The sequence below is a fragment of the Salvia miltiorrhiza genome, chromosome 3 (genome assembly GCF_028751815.1).
Source record: "Salvia miltiorrhiza cultivar Shanhuang (shh) chromosome 3, IMPLAD_Smil_shh, whole genome shotgun sequence".
Classification (NCBI taxonomy): Eukaryota; Viridiplantae; Streptophyta; class Magnoliopsida; order Lamiales; family Lamiaceae; genus Salvia; species Salvia miltiorrhiza.
In genome coordinates this window covers 30746812-30759353 of record NC_080389.1, presented here as the reverse complement: position 1 = coordinate 30759353, position 12542 = coordinate 30746812, and the positions used below count along the sequence as shown (strand labels likewise).

Sequence of the window (12542 nt, the reverse complement as noted above, 5' to 3'; positions counted from 1 at the left end):
CTTTGCCTTGAGAAAATGGTGGCGCATTCTGACCTTGCCACGGCTTCTCGGGACCTTGGTTTCTCTCGTCCCACTTCCTTTTACCCTTCTGTCCTTGTCCAAAGAAGGATTGACTCCCCGATTGAGCATTCGGGTTCACTTGGGGTACAGAAGGTTGACTCGTCTTCTCTGGCTACATTGCCAGCTCCATATCTAGTGCCCTGTTCAGTGCCTCAGCATACATAAGTGCGCTCTGACTTGCTAAGACAACTCGAATTTCCTGCTTTAAGCCGGCACAAAACAACTCCGACATCTTCTCATCAGTATCTACTCGATATGGTGCATATCGAGCCAAGTCGCAGAACAAACGGTCATATTCAACTACCGTTTTATTTCCTCGTTTCAAACTCGCGAACTCCATTTCTTTCTTTCTGCGATAGCTACGGTATATATATTTCTCGCAGAGAGCTGTTTTGAATTGCTCCCACGTAAGTTCATCTATTTGTTCTAGGGTCAAAGTCTTCTGTTTGGCCTCACACCAAAAATCTGCAGACCCCTTCAGCTGGTAAGTCATGCACATAAGGTGCTCAGCATCATTGCATCTAAGGAACCTAAAGATCCTTTCCATACTTCTGATCCATTCTTCCGTTTCAGCGGGGTCTCCGGCTCCGCTGAAAGTAGGTGGGTTTTGTCTTAGAAAGAGCTCTTCTACTCTTCTCTCCGGCTGTGGAGGAGGTGGAGGTGGTGGTGTAGGATCTCTCTGTTCTTCCTCCTCCTCTACTCGGTTTCGATTTTGTCTTCTTGGAGGCATGCTATAAGGAAAAGAAAATTCGCATCAACCTCGGAACTTAATCGCTCTATGTTACAGTGCAGAGCAGAGAAACGATATATAAAAAAAATTCAGAGGGGCATGGTCCATTAGAGAAATCAACATATCGACGCAGAGGAATCCCTCCTCAGAGGAATCACTCATCAGCGGGATCGCTCAACAGTGGGATCGCTCGTCAGCGGGATCGCTAGTCAGCGGAATCGCTTCGCCAGCGGACTCGCTTCCGCTCTGGCGCAGATATCTCAGTGCTCTCATCTCATCTTACTTTTCTCTTCTAACGTAAACTCTCTTTACCTCTACTCTATTGTATTTCTCATCATCTCCTAGTTCTCGTTTATTGGTTACACAATTCTATCATCACACATTAAGTCAAACAACATCAACAATCAAGTCAAGCAACATCAACATCAAGTCAAACATATATATATAGAAAATTGCCTCTTTGAGGTCTTTTCACAAAAGTTGGGATCTATGTACATCAAAACAATCCCTAATTCTACAATGATGCTCCATCTATACAGGCATCATAGTTACTAGGCATCTATAGTTACGCACTATTATGCTATTTCATCTATGTACATCAGTCAGGCGTCACAAAAGACATACTAACGTCCATGCTAAACAGCACAATCATCGCCCATCATCAGCTCCAGGCGCTCCACTCTCTTCTTCATCCTCTTGCATGCCCTCATTCGGCTCAGCCTCTTCATCCTCGTATTCGTCGATTAAGCGATACACACTATCATCATCCGTCTCATCTTCTACATCAGTATCCATCATTGGCCCATAGACAGGCATTTCGGGAACAGGCACCCACGTCTCTTCGCCAGTAGCGGTCGTCTTACGCTGCAGTGGCCGAGTCCGACCGTAGGCAACCTTCATCACGGGAGTTTCTTCCTCGGAATCGTCCTCATCGCTATCAAGTCGGGCAGGCCGTGATCCTCCCTCCTGGGCATCTCGAGATGGCGAATACAGAATCGCGTGCATATACGTCTAAAAAGCCAAAGTGCCCGTCTCTGGCAAAGGGGTAACCCTTGGATATGGATTAAAAGGCACAATCTCAATCGGCTCAGTGGAAATAATCGGCTGCTCAGTAACCACAACAGATGGTGCTATCTCAGAGGACGGTAATGGCAAAGGTGTCGTCACCGAAATAAAATCCCATGACGGGAAATTGGCACTGGGAAATGGCATGAGTGATAAATATGAAAATGGATCATGATCCCTCACAGGGGAATAAGTCTCAAAAACAATCGGCTCTGAGACAACAGGCTCAGATGTAACTGGAATAGGAACAGCTGGAGGCGGAGGAATAACTGGATAAGGATCCGTTGGCAGTGGAGGTGCCTCTTCTGCTCCTCCTTGCGCTGGTCCATTAAGGTTTTCATAAGGCGGTGAAGGTGGCCCATCGAAAGCGAAATAGCGATAACTAATCATCGCAATGAACCCGCGGAAGTCGGCGCCCAAGTAGCGTCTGAAGTCAGTCCGGAAGATGTAGTGGGGTACTAGCGAAGCTGCCCACTCTTGCCACTCCGAAGGGAGCTGCGGAATCAAGTGCGTAATGGCCTCAGCCTCGTCGATGCCGCAAGAAGTAGCCTCCATCCAACGACTATGGTAACGCGCTAGGAATTCTCCGAGCGTATCGCCCTCCCTCGGTCCAGTCTCTCTGAACCATCTTCGCATTGCCTCTCGATATCGTCTTTGCATCGCTGTATCCTCTCGACTCTGCATCATGTAATAATAACATCGTGTTTATCAAAAGTGGACGTAGCACTTGCCTGGTATTCCTCAATCAACAACATACTCGTTCTCATTTTGTACGGTGGTGCCACGGCTATACTAGCCTCAAAATCTCTCCATAAAAGGAACAATCGTTGTCTCATGTCATACTCCATCTCCTCAAGCAGTCCCATCATTAAACCAATTCGTTAACTCATTAGTGAAACAAGCTCAAAACTCATCATAGAAACAGTAAAGAACATCAAAAACATCAAGAACATCAAGAACATCAATAACGCTTACCTCAGTAAGCAGGCGGAGATGGGGGTGTTGGGGTGTCGTTTCAACGAAAACTCTCTCTACTAGTCTAAGATTCAAATTTAGACTAGAACTCCATTTAAGGACAGGTGCTATCAAAGTTCGGCTTAGTTAAGAAACTTACTCAGAGCAGACGACCTGCTCTGATACCACTCTGTCGCAGCCCGCCGCCTAGCCAGTGATAGCGTAGACCGGGTATCGATACGACTAAATGAAAAAAAGAGACAAAGGCTGGAAAACTAATCTCGTCTTTGTGCGGAAGCAAAAATAACTCGTAATACCTTTAACATTCTTCTAGATTATAAACATCGGCATTTCTATAAAAGTCAAGCATCAGAGTTTTGTGTCAACATAAACAAATGGTCGTAGTTCAAATATGTACAAGGATTCTAATATATACAGAGTTACGCAACAAAAGGTGATCAAACTATATGTATGGAGACATATAGCCGAGAGTATATTTCTTAAGTAAGTCAAGAACAACTTCAAAAACATTATGCTGCCATAAAGGCGAAAAGACATCAAAAGGTGATCACTCGAAACAACGATCCCCGCCAACACCATGCCATCCTCCGACCATGCTTATCCTGCACATTTAGAAATATATGCAGGGCGTGAGTACATAATACTCAGTGGGCAGGCGCCGAAAGACAAGAAAAGTGCTCTTAGAGCTATATGTTTGAAGCTTGCCATAACATCAGCAATACACAGGAATTAAGTTACCGTCAAAGAAGCTGTGTATGCAGTTTTCATAATCAATCATCATAAAGAAGTGTATGCAGACAAATAATCAACATGTATGTACCGCATCTACAACTCATCATCATAACCAAGGTATTGAGAAGTAGGCTTCCTTCTCAAGCACCGTGACCGGCCGACCCGAAGACGGCTCACAGTCACCTCTGTGTACACAACCCCGCTTGTGGCAGGATCCGAATTCGTCTCATCAGTAGATGGTAACACACAAGTTCATCATCAGAAAAATTGGCAAGTCAAACAGTTCATAAAACATCATTTTAACTCAACATTTGATAAACTCGGCTTACTGTAGGTGGTACTCGGGAAGATCTTCACTTACGTCCTCGACTGGTCTCTGCAGTTGTAACATCGGAGTAGTGCATGTGACAAGTGAGGAATTAGTTAGAAACTTCCTCACAAAATCTTAACCTTAATCTTATAATAACACTCGTCATAATTATTCTCCAGCTTATCTCCGTCTAATCACTCGACTCTATGACAAAAACTCTAATCTTATTCTCGACTTAACGCTTAAAAGGCTAGATTAAGAGCAATCAAGCACATAAGCATGCATAAACACTTAAGCATACAACTCACTTATAAACATATCACAAGTAAGCAAACACAAGTTTAACTCGGAGACCAGAGCAGAGAAATGCTTGGTGGTCGGAGTGGGAAAACTCAGCCGAGCGGAGCGGAGCAGCTCGGCGAAACAGCGGAGAAATGTTCGCCAGGGCAGAGGAATCAACTTGCTGAGGCAGGGAAATCATGAACTCTCTGGCATAGCAGCAGAGAAATGCCAGAGGAATGGCGAACTCTCTGTCGCCAGAGGAATCAAACGTCAGAGAAATCAAACGTCAGAGGAAACGAACTCAGAGGAATCGATCGTCAGAGGAATCGATCGTCAGAGGAATCGAACTCAGAGGAATCGAACTCAGAGGAATCGGACTCAGAGGAATCGAAATCAGAGGAATCGAACTCGCTGGCAGGGCAGCAGGGAAATGAATTCTCTGGCGTGCCAGCGGGGAAACGATTTCTCTGGCATGTCAGCGGGAAAATGATTTCTCTGTCATGCCAGCGGAATGACTTCTCGGTTCCGAGAACAAGGCTCAAGGCAGAACATTGCAATCAGGAGCAACTCGATAACTCGTCAACCTTTTCGTTCTCAAAAATCATTAAACACTCTCAACATCAAAACTTATCATGCAACATCATAACTTATCATACAAACTCTAAAATCATCAAAATCACGTTAATCCTATCACAAGTTCTTACTCAACATCAAAACATCATTCAAGACATAACTTTACAGATTTTTCCTAAATTCCTATATCAACTAATTTTTGTAAAAACTCATATCTCAAGACTCGGTTTTGCAAAATACACGTTAATCACTTCAAAACATCACATAACACACAAAACAACACATATAACACATTTCTCATCTCCATTTAAGAAAAGAAAGATTTTTACAGGCACGAACCCAAGTTTTTCATAAATGAAGAAGAAAGGAGAAGGGGAAGTGTCTCATGCTTAAAACATCTTATTACTCACACATATCACCACATACTCTCACAACAAGTCTAGATCCAAAAGATCAGAACACTTACTCAAAGAGTTTCAAGGAAAAGGGCGTCTTTCATCGATTTCTTTAGGTTATAACTCAACAAATCTTCTTGAAACAAGCGTGGAAAGTGTTTAAGGCTAGATTTTGTGGAGTATTTTATCTCAGTTATGACTGGTGAAGCTTTGAGGTTAGTCTCCAATGGAGGAGAGAGAGAATGTAGTGAGCGAGAGAGAAGAAGTTGAAGAGCCGAAAATGATGAGAATGACGGAGAGAGAGAGACGCTTCGGTTTAACAAAATTCTTATTCCTTAAGATAAGTAGCATTAAATGCTCGAATAGTACCTTGTCTCCCCCTTAGCAGCAAGCCTAATCCGCCTATTTCCACATGTGGGAAAAGGATTAAAATATTGGTGGTGAGTATAGGAGTGTGCGGTGGTAATTCTCAACATGTATGCTAATTTTCGAAAATGACCATGACCAAAAATAAGTGTGCACGTAACAAGTAAATCACATAACGTCAAATAAATAACTCACAAAGTTATCACATTAAAACAGATCATCACTCGTCATTACTCTAATCGTCACTCTAGATTAATCCTCTCTATAGAAATTCTCAATCACTACCTCGACTCTATCTCTCGCACTTCGTCTCAACTCGAAAACAAATAACATCTCCATCTTAGCTCTAACATCATTCTCAATTCTCTTAACATCTCTATTTCACTCATATTACCATCCATCAATAACTTCCTCTCGACTTTAGTATGTTAGTCCTTAACTCTCGATAGTATTTTGATACTATTATAAGGTAACTAAATACGGGGTGTTACATCCTTATAAGGTAACTAAATACGGGGTGTTACAGTGACTGAGTACGACAGGGCCTTCAATCAACTATCAAGATATGCTCCGATGTTGGTGGACACAGATGAGAAGCGTGCAGAGAAGTTCAGAAATGGGCTGCGTCACGAGATAGCGATTTCCTTAGCAAGTCAAGGAGGTCTCACCTACGCGTAAACATTGAGCAGGGCCCTCACTATTGAATCATTGCTACCAAAGGAGAAAGGAAAATCTTCCTAACAATCTGGATTTGTACCATCTCAGGATAGTGGTAAAGGAAAAAGAAAATGGAACGAGGGAACTGGTGGAAACCCTGGAAATGGAAGTGGGAAGAAACCATGGGTGGCAAATCAAAATCAGAATCAGCACCAGAACCAACAGCCGCAAGCTATAGCCCCACCACCTTGTCCAAAGTGTCGGAAACCCCATTTAGGGGAATGCATGAAGGGAACGAATGTTTGTTATTACTGCGGGGAACCTGGGCATTTTGCTTCAGCATGCCCAAAAAAAGGAGGAGCACCCTAACAACAAAATCCTGGAAACCAGCAGCGACAAAAATAAGGTCCTGGAGGATACCAAGGACAACCACGAAACGCTAGGGCCTATGCCCTTAACCAGCACCAAGCAGCAGGAGACTAGGGAAACCTGGCAGGTACGATTAATATTTTCGACGTATCGATTATAACTTTGTTTGATACTGGAGCATCTCACTCTTTCATTCCACATGCTGCTAGTAAGAAACTAGAATTGACGGTACAATCGTCTGAAACAACTTCAAAAGTTAGGACAACTGATGGTGGAAAACTGGATGCTAAGGACGTTATCTCGAACTCAGAGCTCGATATAGGCACTGAAACATTTAGATAGACTTGCGTGTTATTTCTACAATAAAATTTGACGTAATCCTAGAATTGATAGACTTACTCAAGTCAGCGCTACAATACCTTGTAGCGAGAGAAAGATCTCGCTCCAATCTCCAAGAAAAGAGAAGACGAATTCCACGGCATAATGACTTACCAGATTTTGAAGAAAATTTCTAGTTGAAGAACGATGTCGCGTTGTTAGAAAGTTAAGGCCGTGTGTATTTCAATGCCGCTTAAAAGCTGAATGGAATGAATGCCTAGTGTTCTAAACTAGATGACTCAGATATGCAATTTCGAGGATGAAATTTTTATAATGAGGGAGGGATGTAATACCCCGCCCATTTCTATTAAGTTTAGAATTTATTTTAAGCTTAGATTAAGATGATTCACGCCGGATAAAAAAAATGATTTATTTAATTCCAACAAAAATGATTTACAAAAGCTTCTGTGAAAATTCAAGTTATTTAATTTTGTGCATTTTCATATTAATTTAAATATGAATGTATATGTGAAATATCATACATATAATTAGTATTGATTTTTATTAGATTTAAATTAAAGTCTATGTTAAACTTTAATTATTTATGTGTGTTGAACTTTATTTTTTTATATTGTGTCTTAAGTTTTTAATTGCTATTTAAATAGTGAAATAAGAGCTCATCCAAAAAAAAAAAGATCAAGTCCTCTCTTCCAAACTCATTGAGCCCAATCTCAATCCGGCCCAATCCATTCATAAATTCTTAGATATTTTTACTAATTATGATTAGTACTATTTTGTTAATTGTGATTAGAATGTGTGGAGACGGTGTATCCACGTAGCTCACATTTTCCTTCAAAGAGAAGCCTCATTCCTGTTGATTTCTCACCCTTCTCTGCTGCATTTCTTACTCTTCTCAATAGCAAGCCCCTTCTCAACAACAAAGTTCAAGTGGTATATCTTCTCCTCAATTTGATTCTTCTCTCTCTTCAATTCATTTTTTTTTCCATAACACATCTACTGTAATCTCTTGTTTCTTTGCAGAAAGAGCAACAAAACACAATTTTTAGGGTAGAGGTTTTACCTTTGAACTCTTATCATCTTCCATATATACAGATATATATAAGTGAGCAAATAGAACAAGAAAATTCAGTAAAATCATTGGCTTTATTATTACAACTACATACAAGTTATTGAATATTGAGCAAGCATGAAATATTCAAGCTTGAGCTTGGATTGTTGACTGTTGATTGTTGAGGGTGTGTTTGGTGTGTTGAGAGTCGAGTCAAGAGGGGAGGGCAGCGGCGGCGTTCCACTAAAGTTCGTCAGAAATAGAGGGAGTCGGGAGAGAGAGGGCAGGCGGCGGTCGGCGGTGGCTTCGAGTTGCTGTCTGACCGGAGTATTTAGAGAGAGAGGAAGGTTAAGAGGGAGGCGCCGGGGTGTGCAGAGGAGAGAGGCGAGAGAGATCTGGGGGGGTCAGAGGGAGGCCACGGCACGGTGGCTCCGCCTGCTGCTGTCTGGCCAAGGACGGAAAGAGAGAGAGGCGGTGACTAGCGTTTAGTCAGCAGAGGGAGAGAGATGGGGCTTTGGGCGTGCGGTGGCCGGCTCCACTGGCTGCTGCAGTCGCCGAAGCTTTCAAGGAGGTGGCGGAATCGTGAGGGACCCAGCGGTGGAGGCTGCGGCGTTTTCGGTTGATGTGTGAGTGAGTTCTCAGTATGTGACAGATGAGAGAGAGGGAAACCAGAGAGAGGATGAGGGAGGGATAGGGAGAGTGGCGATGGAAGGGGAGTAGGGGGCGGCGCGGCAGCCGGCGCTGCCGTCGCCTGCCAGAGAGGGAGAGACAGGGGAGAATGGGAGGGGAGGGCTGTTGGGCGGCGTTGGTGAGTGTGTAGTGTGTGTGAGTTTGTGTGTGTTCGTGTGTGTAGGGGTGTAATCGAACCGAGCCGAATCGAATAGTGGTGTGCTCAAGTTTGGTTTGCTTAGTATCGAATCGAATCTCGAACTTTACTTACCGAATACTTTGAGGCTCGCGAGCGGCTCACGAGTCTAATCAAACCTATACAAACTTTCTAAATTTATATTTATATTCAAAATATTGATTATTTTATTTTAAAAATATATTATTTTATTTAAAATAATAAATATATTAATTATTTTTTTATAACAAATAAAATTAGTTAGAGATTTAATACAATTATTATTAATTTTAGTGGATAAATATGAGTTGTATATACTAATAATTTATATTTTTCAAAGTGAATCACTTGACGAAAATGTTCACGAGCTAACGAGTCGAATACTACTAAGCTCAAGTTTGGTTTGTTTATTTATCGAGCTTCTCTAAACGAACTTGAACGAGCTTTTCTCGAGCCGAGCTCTGAATAGTTCACGAGCGGCTTGGTTTGTTTACACCCCTATGTGTGTGTTTTAAATGAAGAAGAAAGATTTTGAGCCTTGCCCTAATTAATTTGGGCCAAATATGGGCTGCCATATTTTTAAAGAAAGTGGGCTGATTTTAATTATGATTTGGGCCTCTGTTTTAGGTTAAAGAAATGGGCTGCTATTTATTTGTTTTTCACACTTGGATTTCACCATTTTAATTGTGGAGCTTGACTGTTGTTTTAAATTATTGGACTTATTTAATTAAATTATTTATTTATCTAAGTTCAATTAGTTTATTAATTAGACATTATACTTGGGTTTGATTAATTAATAATTTCAAGGTATAATTGCATAATATTATATTAATGTTACATGCATATATTAAGTGTGATTACTTGTTATATGAGATGAGAATGAAATGATTTGCATTAAATATTTTGCATATAAAAGTCTTTATGATTTAATTGGTTTTATTTCTAAAATCAATTATCAAGATAATCGAGTAAGGATATTGTTGGGGTCATTGACTCAAGAATTTTAAGTTTTCAATTATTTATTCATTAAATTTTGAAAACCCGGCTAAGTGAATTATAGAATATTAAGCACTTTACCATGGCTTAAGATTAGATTCAGGAGACCTATTAAGAGTATAGATTTCTTGTAGGCTTCGTGGATCGTGAGGATTAGCACTGCTATTCCGATTCAGAGATAAGATTAAACGATAAGCATTGCCTATACAGGTGGGCTTATTTTCTAAATGTATGTTTGAGTTATAAACTCTAAATGTTTCATGAAATGCAAACTGTTTATCCAATAAATATTTTTGTGCGCTCTGTTATGTTTAAGGCTTGCAATTCATGGATCGATCGAGATTCTCTTACGGCCTAACACATTATTTGATAATTGTGTACACTTGTTAGTTGTTTTGGTGGGTTGATCTCCATCGGGCACTAATGCATGAAAAAAACGTTATTAGGATGCTTGGCTGGATGTGTTCCGGAGCATGTATCATGTAAGACCTGCCTGGGTAGCGCCCCGAGGTCAATTCAACTTATCTGAGGTACGTCCTCAGGGCAAGTGTCATGGGAGAAAGCGATACGTCGGTGGCTAAAAGGTCCGGTATCACAGCGAGTAACTAAACAGAGTGTGACAATAGCACGCTAATAAAATGAAATACTTTAACATGCTTAGAAGTTCCTTTACTTTAAAACCTTCTAAGTTATGTCATGAATGATTGGATAAACTGCTCTTACGAATTGTGAAATGTTTTAAAAGATGCAGCCCACTAAGTACATTAATACTTAGCCCAAATATTTTCAAATGTTTTTCAGGTTGATGGCTGGTGTTGACGGAGAGAGCTGAGGCTAGGATTCAACTCCGTATTTTGACTTACGCTGCAGTACTAGCCTTTATCTATCTTTCGTTTTCTTGACTTAAGACCTTTATGTTATGACTCTAAACGATATCTTTTGTTGAGCCTAGACTTTTAACTCTTAAAGTATTTTGATTAAGGAATGTTGGTTATCTGAGGCATGAAACTAAACTTGTGATCCTGAAGTATGTTTGTTGATTGATTTGTATCAATTGGATATCTGTCTTTTTACATCCAAAGGGGCAATGCCCAATTATTATCCCTTTTATTCGAATTTTACAAGGTTTTCCCCTTGTTCATTTTAATGATTAGTCGTATCCCAGTTATAGTTATTGTTTCAAGAATTGGGGTGTGACAGTCATGCAGATACCCGTGGGCATGACTGACAATTTTTAGATGGGGGCATACTGGGCGCGGGACGATGTTCAGACCGTTTCCCGACGTGCGCGTGCGAACCGGATGTCTGAGACCGATGGATCGGGTACAAGGATCAGTAGGCACGTTGGAGGGTCTCAGTCCACTCGTATCCTGCAACAGAGTCTGGTTAGCAATTATCAATTAAGTTCTTAAGTAATCTATAAATCTATATAATATATAAAAGAGGAGTTTTTTCCCTCTATTTTTTCCCTCTCTTTTTCTCTCTCTTCTTCCACCAATTTTTTCACTATTTTTTTATTTTTATTTTTATATTTTAATTCTTTTGTAAATATTGTCAAATTTGATTCATGAAAAAATATTCTATATACATCGTAAATTTAATATAGTATAAAAAATATCAAAAATCAATAATTTATGAATATTTTATTTTCTCTTTTTTCATTAAAACTTTACAACTTCTTATTTATATTTGTATATGAAAATATTTATTTATTTATTTATTATGATGCGTAATACTCTATAATAATAATGCGTAATGCTAATTTTCATTATCAAATAATTTTTAAACTTATTTAATAGAAATAATTATCATTACGTTTTATACAAAGTTAAAAATTTATATTTTAATTTTGTTTTATATTTATTTATTTACTTAAATATATAATTTAATTTCAATGTTCGTCGTGCATCGCACGAATGGTCATACTAGTATATATATTATATCACAAATAATAACTTATTTATCTTATATATATGCATGAACAGAGCTTGGAGAGTGGACTTCCTCCGACTGCACAGAACAATAGCACCCTTCCTTCGCCTCCACACACGCTCGGATGGAAGGTATGTGAATGAGAGGGATGCTAGACTTGATGTAAGTGTTTAAGTTTAATCAAATATTAGTAATACATAGTGAAATGTATTTATTTTCTAACAATTATGCATTGTTATGTATGAATTAGACGAAGATTTATCGCATTGCTGCTACGCAAGGACGAGAGAATCAACTGAACGAGATCTACTTGGAGCTCGTACATCCCAGCAGGTCACGACTGTACGGCACTGGAAGTGTCGGTGTAAGCCAGGTTAGTAGTAGGTCTACTAACACAGCATAAGCACTTCCAGGATGTCCCTGCAGATTTATGAGACACAAATCACCACGCTAGAGGAGCAGCTGGCTGAAGAACTAGCAGTACGTCGAGCCCTCGAGGAGCGGATGGCTATGTTCGAGCAGTATATGAGGCAGTCGGGTCCTTGATGCTCTACTCATTAGGTCTCTGATCCCCGATCCATCGTCCTGACTTCTATGTATTTCAAAGTGTTGAACTATTTATTTCATGTTTTAGAACAACATTACAATTGCACTTTGTTTTTATATTTATGTTTTGTTCAACTATTTATTTCAAATTTTGGAACAACATTGCACTTACCTATACAACGTATGCAATTGAGTTAGATTGAATTCAGCCTATACAATTGAGTTCAACGTATACAATTGAGTTCAAAATACATTACAAATAACAAATTAAAATAGTTTTGGGTATAAGCTAGATTGATTTAATAATAATAATAATAATAATA

The 12542-nt window shown here is 39.9% G+C and overlaps 1 protein-coding gene across 36 annotated transcripts; it reads left to right on the top strand.

Annotated features, from left to right (window-relative positions):
- Window positions 1–7652: 7652 nt before the first annotated feature.
- LOC131014050 (uncharacterized) lies at window positions 7653–12390 on the top strand. Of its 36 annotated transcripts, none has more exons than XR_009097992.1 (7): window positions 7708–7900; window positions 9876–9951; window positions 10132–10271; window positions 10543–10610; window positions 10950–11126; window positions 11727–11835; window positions 11924–12390. XR_009097992.1 is itself a non-coding variant. In XM_057941976.1 (4 exons), exons 2-4 carry the CDS (start codon window positions 10980–10982, stop codon window positions 12074–12076), a joined length of 378 nt encoding a protein of 125 aa, XP_057797959.1. In that variant the 5' UTR covers window positions 7688–7783; window positions 10543–10979; the 3' UTR covers window positions 12077–12390. The 36 variants fall into 36 exon arrangements, 7 of the variants coding, with proteins under 7 accessions (XP_057797959.1, XP_057797963.1, XP_057797960.1 ...); XR_009097988.1 differs by having other exon boundaries at window positions 10942–11126; XR_009097990.1 differs by having other exon boundaries at window positions 10132–10325.
- Window positions 12391–12542: the final 152 nt, after the last annotated feature.